This window comes from Diabrotica undecimpunctata, chromosome 9 (assembly GCF_040954645.1).
Source record: "Diabrotica undecimpunctata isolate CICGRU chromosome 9, icDiaUnde3, whole genome shotgun sequence".
Lineage (NCBI taxonomy): Eukaryota > Metazoa > Arthropoda > Insecta > Coleoptera > Chrysomelidae > Diabrotica > Diabrotica undecimpunctata.
Genome location: NC_092811.1, coordinates 134,435,769 through 134,455,744, shown reverse-complemented (window position 1 = coordinate 134,455,744; position 19,976 = coordinate 134,435,769). Strand labels below are relative to the sequence as shown.

At 34.0% G+C, this 19,976-nt stretch overlaps 1 protein-coding gene across 1 annotated transcript in view; it reads right to left on the bottom strand.

Moving 5' to 3' along the window:
- Positions 1-5,064: 5,064 nt before the first annotated feature.
- Gycbeta100B (guanylate cyclase soluble subunit beta-1-like) overlaps positions 5,065-19,976 on the bottom strand; it is a 38,403-nt gene continuing 23,491 nt past the window's right edge. The window contains exons 7-13 of the mRNA XM_072543471.1: positions 19,419-19,573; positions 12,897-13,108; positions 9,335-9,505; positions 8,602-8,839; positions 8,236-8,373; positions 7,959-8,116; positions 5,065-5,378 (exon numbers count right to left, since the gene is read on the bottom strand). Of these exons, the coding sequence (XP_072399572.1) occupies positions 5,258-5,378; positions 7,959-8,116; positions 8,236-8,373; positions 8,602-8,839; positions 9,335-9,505; positions 12,897-13,108; positions 19,419-19,573 (1,193 nt within the window). The 3' untranslated portion in view covers positions 5,065-5,257. The remainder of the gene's footprint in view (positions 5,379-7,958; positions 8,117-8,235; positions 8,374-8,601; positions 8,840-9,334; positions 9,506-12,896; positions 13,109-19,418; positions 19,574-19,976) is intronic.

Genomic DNA, 19,976 nt, shown 5'->3' with positions numbered 1-19,976 from the left:
AAATACTTACCAGCGAGAGCCATAGTATATCTAACAAATATAATCAACGCGATGATAAGATTCAAGAAATTCCCAAACAGACGGAAAGAGGTCCATGTCATAATATTACCAAAGCCCGGAAAAAACAGCACATTCACTCAAAATTACAGGCCAATAAGCCTACTACCTGCACTCAGCAAGATTGTAGAGAAAATGATACTCAGTAGACTCCAATCTGAAATACACAGATTAGATATAATACCCGAAGCTCAATTCGGTTTTAGATCGGAACACTCCAGTGAGCTACAAGTACTCAGATTAACAAAGTACGTATCAGCTGGATTTAATGACAAACAATTCACAGGAGCTGCCTTCCTAAATGTAAGCAAAGCTTTAGACAGAGTCTGGCATAAAGGACTGATCTACAAAATGAGAAGATACGGTTACAGCGGAGCAATGACAAGACTAATCTCTTCGTACTTGAGCAATCGTAGTTTCAGAGTCCGGATAGGACAAGTCCTATCCGAACCCGGGAACCCGGAGGCTGGAGTGCCACAGAAAGCGGTACTGTCACCTCTACTGTACACGATATACACAGCAGACATACCTAGAACACCAGGTAGACTACTGACGTTCGTATTCATAGTTCGACTCCAGCGCGTCGCTGGCTGTTCACCACCATATCTATGTTTCATAGTCGACCTACAGCCTGGTTGACGCAAGCGTAAAGCATCTTTCTCCGAACAGTCGCTGGCATGTCGCTGGATACGCGCCAGTCGCTTTCACAGTGATCTCACACTCGAATGACGCATGCCCTGTTTAGAGATTTTCGAAGCTTCGCCAGAGAAGGTATATGCATGCTCTGGCGATTCGCCGATTCGCCCGTCAATTTGAAATACGTTTGCGATGGACGATTTACATCAATATTATGTAGTTAACCGATAAATAAATGAACAAAACGATATATTACAAGTACCCAGAAGATATATAAGGGACATACAAAATCCATTACACTTTTATAATGATAATGAATTTCGAAAAAGGTATAGATTTCGAAAACAAACAGTTATTGAAATAATGTTGCCAGTAATAAATGATGAAATGGTGAAAATTAATCGACGTGGATTACCGTTTCCACCCATTTTATATCTTTTAGTTGCCTTGAGATTTTATGCTACTGGAAATTTTCAGGTAGGATAAATTAAAGAATATATTTTCAGAACATGATATATGTATATATATATATATATATATATATATATATATATATATATATATATATATATATATGTGTGTATGTATGTATAATGGTAGATCGTAGTATAGTTAATTTTAATTTAATTTTTAGATTGTAACTGGAGATCTTAGAGGATTTTCACAACCCACGGTTTCGAGATGGATTTTTAAAATTTCCCGTCTACTTGCTCAGCTATTACCCACATATATAAAATTTCCTGAAGGTCTCGAAAACCAGAGAAAGAACCAAAGGCTGTTTTACGATATTGCCAATTTTCCCAAAGTAACAGGGTGTATAGACTGTACCCACATACCAATAAAAAGTCTTGGAGGGAATATGGCCGAGGTATATAGAAACAGGAAAAGATATTTTTCAATAAACGTCCAAGTAGTGGGTGGACCCAATTTAGAAATTTTCAAAGTTGTAGCTCGTTGGCCTGGAAGAGAACATGATTCGATGATCTTCAATAATGGTTCAGTGAAACAACGTTTCGAGAATGGCAGTTTAACAGGATTTCTTCTTGGAGATAGTGGCTATGCTTGTTTACCGTATTTAATGACGCCTCTTTTAAATCCTGGAATTGAATAAGAAGTAAGGTATAACAGATCTCATATTAGAACGAGAAATACCGTTGAGAGATTGTTTGGATTGTGGAAAAAAAGATTTTGTTGTTTGAGTCGGGGTTTAAATAATAAATTGGAAAGAGTTCCAGAAATAATTGTGGCATGTGCAGTTCTTCACAATATTGGGATCAAAGTGAATGATGTAAATGATGAACAAGATAATGTGGAAGAAGAACTAGATGATAATGAACCTCACATACCGAATCAAGCTCAAAATATGGACAGATTGTACGAAGAAGACTTATTGAACAACATTTTAATTGATTTCAATTTTATGTTACACCGTTTGGCGCTCTTTCACTTAGCTGTGTTGAAGTAATTAATAAATAAATACAATTCTTCCTTTCTAAAATTCCAAATTTTCCTGCTCAATACCACTCAAAATTCCATAAAAACCTATAACTTTTTTCAATGTAATATCAATAAATAAAAAACAACTCAAGAAAAACAAATGTATGTACGAGTAATTATAACATATCAATGTGTATAAAATAGAAAATCAAATTAGAAATTGTTAGTGGGACATCAGCTAACAATTAAAAGGTCTTTAGAAAATAAAATTTTTATTTAAACTAATATACTGAATGCAATCTATCTGTTGGTTGAATGGTATTTGCGAAAACAATATCCTATGCATTGTCCAGGTTTTTTTTTGTCACAATCAGCACACTCGTAAATTGTGTTTTTTCAAATTTTATCCATACAACATATTCTACATCGTTTTTTGTCACGTACTGGTTATATTTCAATATTGATAATGGTCTGACAACATTCCATCCTCTCTTGGTTGTGTGTTCAGTCAAAGTATTGGCAAATTCAGAAGATCCTTTTTCCCTCCTCGTAGATTCGCCACTGACTACCCAACGCTTAGCTACTCTTCATACAATTTGTTTTATCTTGTAAAAAAAACCAAGCATTTGCAAGAAAATTGCACTTTCATATAAAAAAACGAGTTATTTATCTCGTACCTTTTTTATGCAAGGCGCAATATTTAATTACTTAATATTATTAGTAATATTAAAAAACAATATTAAAAGCTTTAATACTATTACCAATATTAAAAACTTTAATATATTATACATTATAATATTAATATGAATGAGTAGAAACGATTACATTTAAATTTGGCAAATTGTAACTCCAGTCGACTAGTTCACAAGTACGATTGCTGTAGATCCTTGTCATCAAATACGTCTATGTTTTCATATCGAGTAGTAAGTAACCGATCGCCCACTAGCGGTTCTCCGAAGATTGACTATGAAACAGAAGATGAAATCTCGATGGAGTGTTCGCTAACTGAAGATCCGCCGGCGACTCTTCCTGGCGACGCACTATGAATACCAGTGTGAGCCTATATGCCGACGACACAGCGATAGGGGCCAAATACAAAAATGTAGACATAGCGGTAAACAACTTACAAACAGCGCTAGGCGACATAGAAGAAAGGAGTTTAAAATGGAAAATCGCTATAAACTCCGAAGAGACACAGGCTGTACCTTTTGTAAAAGAGGCACTAACAACCAGAAGAACAGGTAACTGTGCAAGACAATCCCATCGAGTAGAAAAGTAAAGCAAAATACCTCGGAGTAATCATGGACAAAGGCTTAACGTTTAGCAAACATGTAGAAGCTACAGTACAAAAAGCCAACATGGCAAGAGCATCAATAAGAGGCCTAGCAGGAAGAAAAAGCAAACTTAGACTGAAAACAAAAATATGATTAATAAATAGTATAATTCTTCCTATACTAACATATGAATCTCTCGCACGGCGACACATAAGCAATACATCAAAAAAGAAAATACAAGCGGCACATAACAACAGCCTAAGAGAAGCAGTCAACAAAGCGAGATACGTAGCAGAAAGATTTCTCTTTAGAGAACTACAATAATAGTGACTGACACAATGAAAGAAAAAGCTAGGACAAAGTTCGCGGAGATAGAGAACCACCCCAGCCACATACTGCGAGATATAATGAGGTACGACGCTTTCCACAGATGGAAGCACAAAAGACCCAAACAACAAATAGTAGAAACAAATTATAATACTAGAGAGAAAATCAACAATCACATCAGAGAGAAAACAAAACACCAGAGAGAAAACACTTCAAAAAACAACAACAACGCACAATGAAGATAGTTCGTAGCTCATAACACTCGTGGACAATCGCAATGTATAGCGTGGACCCAGTTAATTTTAAGTAGATAATTTATTATATTAATATGCACTAATTCTGATTTTATGTTTCAGGCATCCTACAAAAAAAATCCAAAAAAACAACAAAAAACGGCTTCGGCCACCAAAAAAATCAAAAAACTACTAACAAAAACCGGCGCAAGCCACAAAAAAAATATTAACAAAAACCAATAAAAACCCTTGAGCACCAAGTCGCCGAACTGAACTTAGCTCAGAGCGGAGACTTGAGGCCCAAGTAAGCAATTTTAGTTCGCGGATAAGCCACATTAAGATAACAGGAATATAGCGACAATGCGCTGTCCTGATTTTTGAATTCAGTTAGGAAACCATGTTGGGGTTCTATTACCCAGGACCTCCACGTGAGAGCATTTGGCTGATAGTTGTGCCCCTATCGCGCATCAGAGTGCTAGACGGGGAAAAGGGATGGTCTGGAGCATTGGAGCGCGGTTGAGTGACTCCTGTTTTTACTCGAGTTAATACACCTCGCTCCAATAAATTGTTACACCCGAACGTAATTCTTTGGGTGAACATATCTCACAGGTTGGGTTTAATCAAATTGCTTGCTTACTTGCTTTGGAAAGAACTATGTGACGCTAAAGTATAGATGAGCTCGAGTTCTTGTTAACTTCCACCTGGTTCTCAGCTTATCGACGAATCCTCTCACTTAGGTAGTCTGGAAATATAACCAACGAGTTTCGGGTACACCATAATAAATTAAAGTTCTCGTCTCTAGATTTTGTTACACAATAATTTATATAAGGTTTCAAGAAATTTGAACCTTTAAAAGCGTTTTGTGTTTCCGGATAATTAACGACAAGTGGTTTTCTGAACTTGACAAACATTATGGATATGCCAGTTACATCGTAGAACTTGAAAAATGTGAAAGTACCTTTTAAATAATGCCATATATTAAAATATTAAGAATAATAAAACAAAATATTTACTCAACGCTTTTCCAACGACCCTTGTATATTAGAATATTATTTTGTTGATTTAAAAAGTAAATAACCCACAATACAAACAAACACGACAACGGGTACATCAATTTTATTGCTTTAAATAAAATATTAATTAAAATATTCACAACAAGTAACATGCAATAGAATGTGGTATCGTTATGGCTCGTGTATTTTCCGGACTGCGGTTTTCACTCTCCAGTTTCAAATAACGAAGATATTGCAACAGTGGAAGAATGCTAATGCTGTCATCTAGTTAAGCCATTATTTAGGTGTTGGTCCTGGTGAGAAGGTATACGTCCATGGGTTCTGTTTTTCCTTTCATGGTCACTGGGCCTCTGTAGTCGAAGTGGAATTGCTCGTCGAAATTTTCTTCTTGACATAATATGCTAAAAAATACAATTCTACGTAAATCTGATCCTCATACTCGCATCTTTGTACGATATATCAATAAAATACCGAATATATTCAGATATATCGAATTTATCAATAAAATATATAATAAATTCATATCGAATGGTTCAAGCAAAACCATTAGAAACTAGGAAATAAACAAAATCTTAAACAACATATCCAATCACTAGTAGAACGTGCCAGATAACCGTTATTAGCAATAATTTATCAATTATTATATTCGTAACAGACTTTGTTTTTATGATATAACAATATACATTTTTTTTTTAATTTACCGTCCATATTTGACGTGATACTTTTACTGAACATGCACTTTTTAGGCAAAGAAAACGATATTAAAATTAATAAATGATTATGTAATATTTATTTAATATTTATTTTATCGTCATATAGGTATTATTATTGGTAAAGGTTTGTAAAAATGATGTTAATGTACTCTTATATAACAAGTGTAGTCTAGAACAATTACTCTTGGAAATTTTCTTGTTAAAAAAACTGTAAAAATAAGGATATTAATTTCTTTTTATAACCATTTACGTGTTTTTCAGAGTGTATTCATATATAAAAGTAAATCCCAGCATTTAACTTAATTATAATGTCAAAATTATTTAACAGTTTTATTTTATTGCCCACTTTATGACTTTTTTTTTTCTTTTCACTAATTTGCTTGTTATGTTCTGTACTTTTTTTGTATTGTCATATTTTCATTGACAAATATTATTTTGGGCTAAACAAACAGTTAAAGAACAGAAATTTAAGCCAAAAATACAATCTTACAATATACAAAACATATCCTACAAGTGCAAGCATATGGGTCAGAAATATGAACCATCACCAAAACATATGCATACCATCTACTCATATTTAAAAGAACGTTTCTAAGAAGAACAATGGATGGATTATATGGGAAGAGCAAATGATAACTAACAGCCTAGGCAAACCCTATCAGTGATATCAGTAGGAATAGACCGAGACTGATATGAAGCGATATTGTGGACGACGACGCAATTATATTTTTGAGCAGGAAAAAGCGGCCTGTTAGAAAAGTACATTAGTAAGAAAACCAAATTAAAAATTTATAAGACTGCAATCAGGCCAGTGATCACCTATGGTGCAGAGACGATGTGCCTAACACAAAAAGATGAAATGATGTTGGAAATCCTAGAGAGAAAGATAATTCGACGAATAATGGGACCGGTGGGAATAAGTGTAGGCGAATTTAGAAGATTAACCAATGAAGAAATTAAAGAAGTCATCAAGGGTGAAGACATAATCAAGTTCGTGAAGACGCAAAGGCTCAGGTGGCTGGGACACACAGAAAGAGCTAACCCAGACTCTACCCTAAAGCGAATAACTGGATGGAGACCAACAACAAAGAGACCAAAGGGGAGACCCAAAACAAGATGAAGAGATCAAGTCTTAGGAGACATATAGAAGCTGAGAATCTACAATTGGAAGGAGCGCTGTAAGGACCGGAAAGAATGGAGGAAAATTGTAGACAGGGCCAAGTCACACACGCTGCTATAATAATAAAAAAAAACAACAGCGGACTGATTCTCCGCAATAAATAAATCAGAGAGCCCAAAAGGGCGGCAAACACGGTGAATAAGCCATGATGATGATGATCCAAGAAACCATAGAAATTAACAAAATGCCAAATTGTCTCAATACAAGAGATGAAGGCATACGGTTACCTTCGACATAAAGACCTCTCATAAAGAAAATAACGCTAACCTCCACACAAACCACGTTAACATCGATGGTATAAATTCTCTGTTCCCAGTACCAGTAAGACACTGATTAGTGATTAGTGTAGTAGTGCCTGGTGGCTCATGAGACTGAGACCTCGGAAGCCCTGAAGAAAGGTAGGACGAATATTACCTGTAGTAGGTGATGGTCTGTTATTATCTGTACATGTCCTACCGCATAAGCTCTTTTTGCTGCATTTCTTCTTGAACCTGGATATACCTGCTAATCTACCACACAAATCCATTTTCAGAACGAGGAGTTTTTGTTAAAATGTCATTGTAACAAATTTATGTTGATCCACTTTGGGCGCTTCTGTAACAAATAGTAGGCAGATCACTTGGGACAAGGTCCCTGATGTTATAAGATCTGTAGAGTAGTGTGAAGATAAGTTTGAAACTAAATTAAAATAAAAGTTAAAACTGAATGCAATTCAGCTAGCTGGGTATGCTTGAGATTGGCCAGTTGATACTCAAGGTAGGGTTAGGCCTATTTGCATGCCCTGAGAAAACAGTAAAGAATAGAAAAGATGTATATTAACTAAGAAAATATAAGAATAACCAAAGCGAACTAAGAGTAAGTACTGACAACAGGAATATAGGAGAGAAGAATGATTTGGGCGCCAGGGAAGATGTTTACTGGACTCTTAGTCTAACAAACACTTCACCTAGTGACTTTATTGCTGCTACTAACTATGTTTTCTGTAACTAGATATAACCGTACAACTCCTTTTTTGGTACAACGCTTTTAAAACTACTGTTATAATAAACAAGAATATAAAACTAAAAAATTTTGATTTCAAAACTTACTCATAGACATCTTGAGTTACATTTATCTTCCCAGGTTGTCCAGTTGTTTCCGTTCGGCTGGTTAGATTGACTGTGTTTCCATATAAACAAAATCGAGGCATTCTCTGCCCAATAACGCCCGTTACCACTTCCCCACAATGAAGCCCTATTGTTATTCTCTAAAACAAGAAACTCAGAACACTATCAGTATCTTCGACCTAAACATTTAACTATACTTGAAATGTTTATCATGAAATTTTATTAATGTAAGTGATAATTTGTCTCTTCAGTGACTTACCACTGCTTCATCCTCAAAAAACACAGTTTGACTCCTGTCCATCATATCTAATGCCAATTTAGCAATATTTTTTGCGTGAGTACTACAAGGTTCTGGAATCCCACTGACAGCCATATATTTATCACCCACAGTTTCAACCTACAAATAAAAATCGTTAAAAATGCACAAAAGAAAAAAATATTAACGAAAATGAAAAATACAAATATTATTAAACAATATTCAATTTATTTAGGGAGTCGTAGGCATGGACAATCGTTGCATTATATAAGATACGGTTTCGAAATAAAAAACTATAGTAATATCCAATTGATGATATAGCAGTAAAAATTTCCATCTATTTCCTTATTTATATTACTCTACACTAACCTTATAAATGTTGGGATTTACTGTTGAATCAGTAAGATCATCAAATTTTGTATACAATTCATTTAACAGCCTAACAATTTTCATAGCACCTTTCGAGTCTGAGTTCCTAGCGCAATACTCGGAGAATGCAACGATTCCTGAAAACAAAATTGTGGCACATTCGTATCTTCTTGCAGGTACTGGTCTTTTATGTCGCAATTCGTTGGCTACTGTGATTGGTAACACCGAATATAACAATCTAAAAAGAAGACCAACATGAATGTTTGTATGAACTATCTTAAATATCTCAGTCACAATAAACTGAATTATTTAAAATGGAACAGTTTTGAATTTTTTTTTAAATAAAACTATGTTGCAGCCCCATTATCAAAGACTTATGACTCTCTTCGGAAGAATTTTTGAATGGAATGCATCACAAATATACAACAGCTATACTAAAATATTGTTACGCCAAGCCCTTGCGAGGCCCCTGATCGAACGTTCCAGTAGTATGTTCGAAAAAGCTACCATTGTAGAGATTCCAAGGTGTTCTAATGGCGATAAGAAAGTTTTATGGGGTTCTTGGAGCGTTTCACGAAATATACAAATAAATTTAGATTTAAGAGTCAGTTGAAAATATAAATTTCTACGTTAAGTAAATAAATATTATTAATTAATTGTGTTTTAGTATTAGTGTTAGAACACTTTTAATATATTAAAATAAACTTTACAATTTTATAATCGAGGAACATACCTATCAGTTTTAATTTTTTCAGTATCTAGTTCCCTGTAGGTTTGTTGAAGTTTGTCAGTGAGAAATTCCAAATTTCGTGTTAGTTTGTAATCAGCTTCGAACTGTTCAGACATTAGTACTAAATCTCTAGTTGCGTCGTGAAGGGGAATGTCACTGATGTAAAGTCCTCTTCTACAAAAAATACCAACGTCATATTGTTACATAAATATACACCTTTTTGTTTTAAACAATTTTGAGCAAATTGTCTAATATACGTCCAATAACTCTTAAAAAGTCAATAGAAAAGAATATCGAACAAAGTGAAAATAACATAAAACATCATGGATGAAAAAAAAAATATGGCAATCTGATTTGAGCTTCACAAAGTTTTGTAAAGTTTGAAATTTATTGAGATAATGAATAACCTAATGGAAATGGAGTAAATAAACAATGTATTTTTATCTCTCTCTTGTCGTTTTCTCATTACTGAGGATCGTGATTCCTTCCAATATTCCTAATAATTTTTCTACATTGGTATCTATCTTCAGCTGCTCTGAGAGCTTCGCAGAATGAGTTTCCAGCTGAATTCTTAATTTGGTCGGATCATCCAGAACCACGTGACCTAAAAATTGCAGAATACGTTACAGACATATTGTGGACAGCCTTTTTTTAAACTCGAGTTGGTTTAAAATGGAAATGTTGGTCGTATGAGCTGTTCAAGGTATGCTCAGCATTCTTCTCCTGCACCACATCTCAAAGGTATCAATTTTTTGGCGCTCGCGCCCGCGAAGAGTCCAAGTCTCTACCTTGTATATAAATATTGAAAATACAAAGGCATTCACTAGTACCATCTTGATATTTTGAAAGATAAATCTGTCTTTCCAAACTTTAGTTAGGCCACTCATCGCATTTTTTGCCATACCAATACGTCTCCGAACTTTTGCTTCACAGCTACCATCGTTAGTTATACTAAACCCGAGATAGACAAAACTGTCCACTATCTGGTATTCCTGTAACATGTTAGTCAGTTAAATATTGTGGAATCTGTGGACCACCATTATTTTTGTCTTAGCTTTATTGATTTTCAGACCAACATTAATACTTTCATACTCAACTCTTCGCAGGAGATTAAACATTTCTTGCTCATTTGCTGCTATAAGTGTAGTGTCATTAGCAAATCTTAAATTAGCGATTTTCGTACCGGCCACTGTTACTCCACTGGTTCATCCATCTAAGGCCATCCTCATGACATGTTTATCATAAATCTTAAATAAGTCCGGTGATAACACGCATCCTTGTCTAACACCTCTCTCGGTCTTAAATTGGTTTAAGAATTTCTGATCTAGTCATTCTGTTGATATACTGGACTAGTACAGATTTTTAATAAGTGTCACCAGGTGCATTGGTGTGCTCATTTTTATTAAAATGGACCACAGATTTATCCAGCTTACACAATTAAATGCCTTTTGGTAGTTAACGAAGCATATAATCATAGGAACTTGAAATTCTCTAGACTTTTCAATGACTTGTCTCAGGTTCAGGATTTGTTCCCGTCTACCTTCACCCTTTACAAACCCCGCTTGTTCCTGAGCTATTTGGTAATGTAGATAGGTTATAATTTGTTTTCGATGATATGCAATAAGATTTTACTAGCATGTGTTATTAGTGACAGTGTGCCATAGTTTTCATATCTGCTAGTAGTTTCTTTTTTGTGTAGCGGGATATAAATTGAGGTACACCAATCAGATGGCCATTTTCCTGAATTCCAAACAGCGACACAGATGGAATGGATGATAAGTAATCCTTTGTTACCTCGTAACTGTCGTATTTCACTTGGTATTGAATCAATGCGTGGGGATTTATTTCTCTATAGCGATTTAATTGCATCTTTGACTTTAGCGAGTAACACAGTAAGTTCTCTAGGGTAGTCAGAGAGCCATTGATTTTTTGCTGGTGCCTCGATATTTTTTTATAGCTCGCCACAGTAGTTTCGCCATGTTTCCAATATTTCGTCAGTATCGGTCTTTAGATTACCTTCCTTATCTATTACAGACCACGTTTGAGATTTAAATTCTCTGGTAAGGATTTTGATCTTCTGAAATAAATCCCTCGGTTCGACAGCCATGTTCCTCTATATATTTGCATATTTAAGAGATGTAATCAGGTTTGTCTTTGCGGCACTGTTTTATGATTTATTTCGATAACGCTCTATATTCATCGTTTGTTGTGCATCTAGTGTTATGTTCTTTTCTGCGTTGAATTCTCGATTATCTTATCTTTGAGATAGATCCAAGTGCTCTCAGGGTCACTATCTACTTGGTCTAAAGTCTAAAAAACGAGCTTCTTCTAGGTTTTGTTGGAAGTCATTGATTTTTGATGGATTTAAAGACATAAATTTTAATATATACAAAACATATTAATGATTTATTTGCAAAATAAGCTGTATGACGAAGCGGCAACTAATATTAGGAGAGGTGTAGGAGAAGCTGAAAAATTGACTGTGGGAGTAGCAGGTGTGATGTTGAAAGCCGATGTGGGAGACTTCCAAGCAGATTTGATGTAAGAATTTCAATGCTGTGTTTTCTCGGACACAAATTCTTTTTCAAAGAACCTTTATTGACAGAAACCTACATTTAGTGGTTACAATATATTGATATAGGTCGGTATACCTTCGCCGACAGCGAACACAGTCAATAATAATCATCCCCTTTAATAAATAGTATTAAATTTATATACACTACATATTTATATTAAACTAGGGTGAAGTTCTGAATATGTGTAAACAAATTATTTATATAGCAAGAAATTATTTAAAATTCCTTGGTCTCGATTCCGGGGACAAACATGCGGTGCCTTTAACTGCAATAGGTTAAAGCTGGCTAAATAAACTGATGAAAATGATTTAAAACAAGCATTGGGACTGTAGAGACAAATTCTGGAAAAAAGAAGTTTAAAGCTTCTAAGATAAAGAAAGAATCAAAATTGGAAACTTACGGAAAAACCGAAATGTCTATAATGTTCCTTAAGGATAGAATTACTACGAGATATTTTTATTCCAATATCGCTACATTCTACACTAAGCCTTGACTTCACATAAGTTCTGCCTCAAATGTAGCCATCTAAAGTCATCTGAAGCTCCTCTTAGCAATTTGTTAGCATCCATCCTCACGGAATGACCAGCCCATCGAAATCTTTAATGTCTATAGAATTCTGAGATAAGTGTTTCGAGATTACTACTACAAATACAAAAAATAAAATGGTACCTTTGGCGAATTATTTTGTAAAGTAAGGATTTTGAGTATCTAGATACTATATAATTATGGGAAAATAGAAGAAAATATATACAGTGGAATAGAAAGAACGAGTGGCAATCTATGACAGAAAGATTTCAACGTAACTTATAGATACATTTTATAATTTCTCCGTAATAGTTAACAAAAAAGAAGAATATAACAAAGAGAAGAATGTTTAGGTAGATGAGTGAAGTGACAAAAATTATAAAGAATCTTATCTTAAGTTTTCGATGGCTATGACAAGAATTGTTGTTGTATATGTTTTCAAATATTAATAAGTAAATACTTACCTTGTTAAATCGTCCAAACTCACCACACTGGGATAACAGAGAAACACTATTAGATCGGTCTCAGGAACGTACAACATTTGACCCTTGAGTCTCAAACTTCGGTACTCAGGAGATGCATTCACCTGCATTACTCCCGTTCTGGTTTTAAGAACGTATATTGTGTTAATGTGGGACAAGATGTTTTCAAAAGTTAAGTCCAAGTGAGGTCTCACCTATAATATAATAATTATTTATAGAGCAATATAAAAAGTGAAATACTAAGCAAGCAGTAAAAACCAAGGCTTCAACGTGAATATCTTTTATTTTTATCTATTTTTCACCACATAATTTCGGGCTTTGTCAGAACTACGCTAGAATGGGAAAACATTCTTTACAATAAAATACTATAACATTTTTTATGAACTTACCAAAATGTTGACACCTACCAAACTATATATACATATATATATATATATATATATATATATATATATATATATATATATATATATATATATATATATATATATATATATATTGTTATGATTGTTTATTTTGAGTTCAAACTTAGTTTATTGAGCCAATAAAAAAATTATAACTTATCTGTTATCAAAAGTAAAATAATCCTTATATTACCTGTGTTCGATGGATTCAAAAGATTTTCTAGTTGTCTTTTATCGGGAGAGAAGAAAGGATAATAATACAAATATATTATATTACAAAGATTTACGTTTCTTTATTTTATATGAACGAATAAAACAATTATTAAATTCTGTCGTTATCTTATCAATCAGCATACAAGAAAATAAATCAAATTATTATGATAATAAGATTATAAAGCTACATACATTTATATTACGTGAAAAACCAATTTTACTTAAAATTTTCTCTACTTGAAAAAAGAAACCACAAAACTTTAAACTTTTGATTAGCCTAACAAAACCTCAGTTCTTAAATTTGAATGCTAATGACCATGATGTCGAAACGATCCTTCACAGATATAAAATTTAATTATTGTACAAACACTTACAGTTTATTTTCTTCTTGAGTTGTATGTTGGAACATACCCAGAAAAGTCCAGTCTCCTCAAAGATGTGATCTCCCCTCTTTGGCACATCGGCTCCTTCTTTACGTCTCTGCAAACCTCCTTCAGACTACACAAAAAACACCTGATTCACTTCTCCAAACTCCGCTACTTATTTATGACACCAGGACCTCCTTTTGTCAACTTGATGCCGTAAGAATACTTTCACATATACTTTATAAAATGCCCACGGTAGATACAAGGACCTCTTTTAATCTACTTGTTATCTCCTTCTTCAAACTATTCACTTCTTTTCGTTACGCCGGTATCCAAACTCACGAACCACACCCTATCTTGAGACACACGACTGTTTCCTTTCGATGACCAAAATATGACTAACTTCTCCTCTCTCATGATCGACTCACCAAATTCCCATTTAAAAACGACCGTCCAATCAAAAAGCTTAAATTGTGTTTACCATGATTTTGGAAAAGCCTAATTTCGGTTTCAGAGAAAACTAAATAGCTTACTTTAAAATTGGTTTTTTTCAATACATCATTTATACGTAGTATGGTCATTTAATACTCGACTCTACAAACAATGAAAAGATTAACTTACAGGTAAAATGTCTTCTAATTCTAAACAAAGGTTTTTTGATAATTTTGTTTGCAACGGAAACAATAAAAATACCAACGCTCCTTGATAGACTAATTGGTCAGAAAAAAAAGAGAAAGACCCAGAAGAAGGTTACTTGACAACATCGATGAAGACATGAGACATAATATGGGAATATGTGCTTGGCGGACTATGGCGATGGAGAGGGACAAGTGGAGAGCAATTCTTGAGGAGACTAGGACCAACACACGGTTGTACACTACAATATATATATATATATATATATATATATATATATATATATATATATATATATATATTATATACTATTTTTATATATTATAATATTTTTCTTTTTGTCCTGTACTGTATTTTTCGTTTTGTTAAAGCTAGGCGAGATATTTCCTGCTATCACAACTTTATTTTTAATATCACTGTGTATGTATTTAATCAATATTACGGTTTTTGTGGATATTCCAAAATATTATAGTGCTTCAAAAAGTTAACCTCACTAATATCTATATAATTTATAAAATATAATAGAAAATTAATTTTGTCCTGCACATATAAAGTAAATAATAAAGTCTTTGAAAGAATCCGTTTTGCCATTAAATTATTTAATTTCTTATCTTTCCCATTACTCATCGTAACAATAATTAAAGTATCGTATTAATTGTTTTAATATCAATTGTTTTCTCTGGAGTTTCTTCAACTCTACAACGTAACGGATATTTCGCGGATATTTGCACCGTTTTTCTGTTAGATGTTTATTAATAATTGTCGTTTTATGGAAAGATGATGGTATGCGATACAATTAAAAATAATATTTTTTCTCATAGAACATCTGGAGCTAATTTAAAATACCTAACTTGGTAGAATTATCATTAGATAGAATTCTCACGTAATGAGAGTACAAAAAATTTCAAATAGTTTGATTCAATAATTGATTTTTAATTAGTAATACTTTTTTTTAAGTTTATCTATTAACGAATTTTTATCTAAATGAAAATTTATCTTGTTCAAATTTAGTTTCATTAAAAAATCGCAATTGTTTAAAATGATTTTTAATTTCCCTTTGGTTTTTATATCAAATTGAATCCATATTTTATAAAATATGCGCAAATTTTCTACAGGATATTAACGATAATACACAAATATTGATTAACTTAGCAACTTTCTTCTTCTTCTTCTTTTGGCATCATAACCCTGGATGGGTCTTTGCCTGTCTGGCTATGTCCTTCCATTCAGATCTCTCTTGTGCCCTTCTTCTCCATTGTCTTATGTTCATTGTTTTCAGGTCGTCTTCCACGTCATCCAACCATCTCGTTCTGGGCCTTCCTTTTTTTCGCCTTCCTATGGGCTTCCATTGTAACATTTTCTTTGTTGTTTTTGCATCGTTTTGTCTCTGCACATGTCCCAGCCATGACAGTCTTTGACTTTTCACAAATCTTACAATGTCATAACCTTCATTTAACTCATTAACCTCGTCGTTTCTCCTGATTCTCCATGTGCCATCTTCCTCTTGTACCGGGCCATATACTTTCCTCAGTATTTTTCTCTCGAATGTCCTGAGTTGGGCTTCATCTTTTTTCGTCATTACCCAAGTTTCACATCCATAGGTTACTACGGGTCTAATCAGTGTTCTGTAGATAGTCATTTTGGTTCTTTTGTCTAATAATTTCGATGTCATCAATCTTTTATTAGCATAGTATGTACGATTCCCGCTGGAAATACGTGCATTAATTTCGCTACTTACGGAGTTCTTCTGATTGATTTCTGTGCCGAGATATGTAAAGGCATCCACTCGTTCGATAGTATAGTTCATACCTAGCAACTAGAGAAAGTTTATTAGTAGTAAGTACAAAGTTTTGGCACAAAAACGTCCACAAAATTACTTGGCTAAACGTAAACGCAAAGTACTCAATCCAAAGTGACTGGGTCCTCGCACAAAAAAGCATAAAAAGTGCAACCACTTTGCAAATTACAAACATGAATCGAAAGACTGGGAGAAAATAAGGAAAAACATAGCAGAACCAGCAGAAAGTTTCAACATCCAAGAGCTGCAGGAAAAGAAAAGGAATGAAAAAATAAATATCGTCTATCTAGGAGAATAGATTTATAACAACATAGATGAAATAATGAGACTGACAAAAAGAGGTGAGATAACGATGATCATGAGTGACTTTAACGCTAAAATTGGTCGTGGTGCTAAAGGAGACCACATAGGAGCATACGGTCTAGGTACCAGAAATAATAGAGGAGATAGACTTGTACAATTCTGCGTAGAAAACAATCTGTTAATTGCCAATACCTTCTTCAAACAACATCCTAGAAGGCTATACACATGGAAATCACCTGCAGACAGAAAAGACAGAATTGTTAGAAATCAAATTGACTTCATTTTGCTCAATAACACCTTTAAGAAATACATACAATCTACGAAAACATACCCTGGAGCTGATATACATAGCGATCACAATCCAGTTATAATGGATTTTAGATTAAAAAGATTTCTCAAAGTCAAAAAGAAAACAGTGACAAGAAAAATAGACATCTCACAACTGAAGAACCCTGAACAGAAAAAAGAAATAAGTATCAAGCTTGAGGAAGAAATAAAAACGATCGAAAACTTGGTACAGACAGACATTGAAGTAACATGGACTGCTCTAAAAACAAAAATAACAAAGATACAAGAAGAAGACATCGGGTTCATAAAACACAACAAAAAACAAGAATGGATAACGCAAGAGATCATGGACCTCATGGACGTAAGACGAAAACATAAAACAAGCCCAATAGAATACAAGCGAATTAACAAAATCATTAGAAAAAAGTGCAGGGAGGCGAAAGAAAACTGGATGTCAACAAAATGCCTAGAAATCGAACAACTTCAGGAAAAATACGACACCTTTAATATTCATAAAAAAGTAAAAGAAATGACAGGTAGACACAAAAAGAGACAAGCAACAATATTAAAAAATGATAATAACGAAATAATTATGGGTACAGAAGACAAACTAGAGAGATGGAAAGAATACATACAAACTCTTTTTGACGACAATAGACCTTGTTGTCCACCATCCACAGATAATCGAATAAATGAAAAAGGCCCAGAAATAACCAAAGAAGAAGTGATTCATGCAGTAAAATCTCAGAAAGATGGAAAAGCCACCGGTCCAGACAATATCAATGTCGAAATACTTAAACTAATTGCAGATAACGAAAGTAAAAGCCTAGATTTAATAACAGCACTATTCAATAAGATATATGACACAGGTAAAATACCAACAGACTGGCTAAAATCAACATTCGTAGCATTACCAAAAAAATCGAATTCCTCACAATGCGATGATTATCGAATATTAAGCTTGATGTCTCATGTCATAGTTAGTATTTTCAAAGACACCAATAAACGTACAGGTGTATGCCAAGGGTCAAATAATAGAACAGGTAAATTCCATAAAATATTTGGGAACAAATATAAATAGTCAGTGTAATCCAAAAAAAGAAATCCTGTCAAGAATCGAACAAGCAAGGAAAACATTCATGAGGATTAAAACATTTTTTACAAGATCAGACCTTAGTCTACAGCTTAGAATCCGAATGATCAGATGTTACGTGTTTTCTGTATGGCTGTGAAAGTTGGACAATGGACTCTGAAGTAGAAAAAAGAATAGATGCCTTTGAGATGTATATATACAGACGAATGTTGAGGATTCCATGGGTACAAAGAGTTACTAATGTTGAGGTACTTCGTCCCATGTGTAAACAAAAAGAATTACTAAGAATAATCAAAGAGAGGAAAATGCAATACTTGGGTCATGTGCTGAGAGGCAAAAGATATGAATTACTTCAAGTTATACTGGAAGGAAAAGTATAGGCCAAAAGATCAGTAGGAAGACGCCAGAACTCGTGGCTGAAAGACCTGGGGAGATGGTTCGACCGCTCATCCGCAGAGATCTTTCGCACAGCAGTTTCCAAAACTACAATTGCCATTTGGATCGCCAACCTTCGAAAGGAGACGGCGCAATGAGAAGAAGATCTAGGAGAATGAATGGAGAAGATAATAAAAATATCATCTAAAGATGCTTTATCAAAAACATATAAATTTATCTTTGTATTTATAAAGCTTACTCAAATTTGTTACCTATTTAAAAAAATTAAACATTTAAAAATCACTCCTCTTCCCTTTCTGGGGTCTTTGAGCACTACAGCTTTAGTCTTATTTGCAGTGAGTTCCAAATCTTGACTAATCCTGAAAAAAGACGCTTTCACTCAATGTCCGATGTAATAATTCGTCCTTGTCTTGCGCCTGCATATAACGAGATCATAACCCCACATTCACGGTTTATAACTCTGTCATACGCCAAGTTCCAAAGCGTCGGACCAAGGACGGATAGCTGGGGCACCTCAGCCGTTACATCTACTTACATCGAAGAGAACTAACTGTCCCTTCCCCAATATGCCCCCAGGCGTGTTAATCACTTCCTTGATTCTACCACGCAACATTCTCTCGCATAGTTTACTGCTGTTTTTCCTTTATGTATAGGACTAACTTTGAGATCTTCAAAATCTGTGCAAACACCTGTGCATAAGCAGAGCGTTCATTATTATTAAAAATCTATGTCATCTCCACAATTCCCAGGCACTTTGCGCCTCAGACAGTATCCTGTTTGTACCAGGAACCTTGTGTGATTTTAACAAAACAGAATCGTGTAGTTCATTGTGAAAGAAAGATCCACCTTGCTTATCATCCGCGTTCTAAGCAACCTAACTTAATTTAACCTAACTTATTCGTATAGACTTACGTAAAAAGATACCATCTACATATCTCCACCATGTTGTGAGTTTTAATTTTTTTAATACTAAACAGATATTAATTAAAAATTTATAGTAGTACTTACCGGATCCAATATATCCGTTATTTTACATCCAGTTGAGTTCACTTTTGGAATGATTCTTGCTACCGAGAATCCCGTCTGGACGATCTTCATCTCAGCGTCAAACATTATGTGAAAAGGAAAGATTCTACAGAATGTTGCTGGGCTAACTTTTGGTTCTAAAATCAAACAAGGGAGAAAACAAGTATTATTGATTACATATATCCAGTCATCAAAAAAAATGTAGAATTCGCTGTGAAACAAAACTTTTATGGCCTAACCGGTTGTATACAATTTTTGCTTTCCTTTAAATAGAAACTTAATCCTATATTTTTTATACTAATATTGCTTCTTTACATGCTAAGTTTGCTGACTTTTTGTTATTTATATCCTCTAAGTCCGATATTCTATTCACATGTTTGCTGTAACAAAATGCTGGTTAAGTCCCAGGATACGTAATTCTTTTGTAAAACTTAATGGTTATTCCATTTATTGTTAAGTTCGTTTAGATCGAGCAGGAGGCAGAGTATATATTTACTTTCATAATGGCTTCTTTATTCTTCTTCCTCCTCCTCAGCTTTT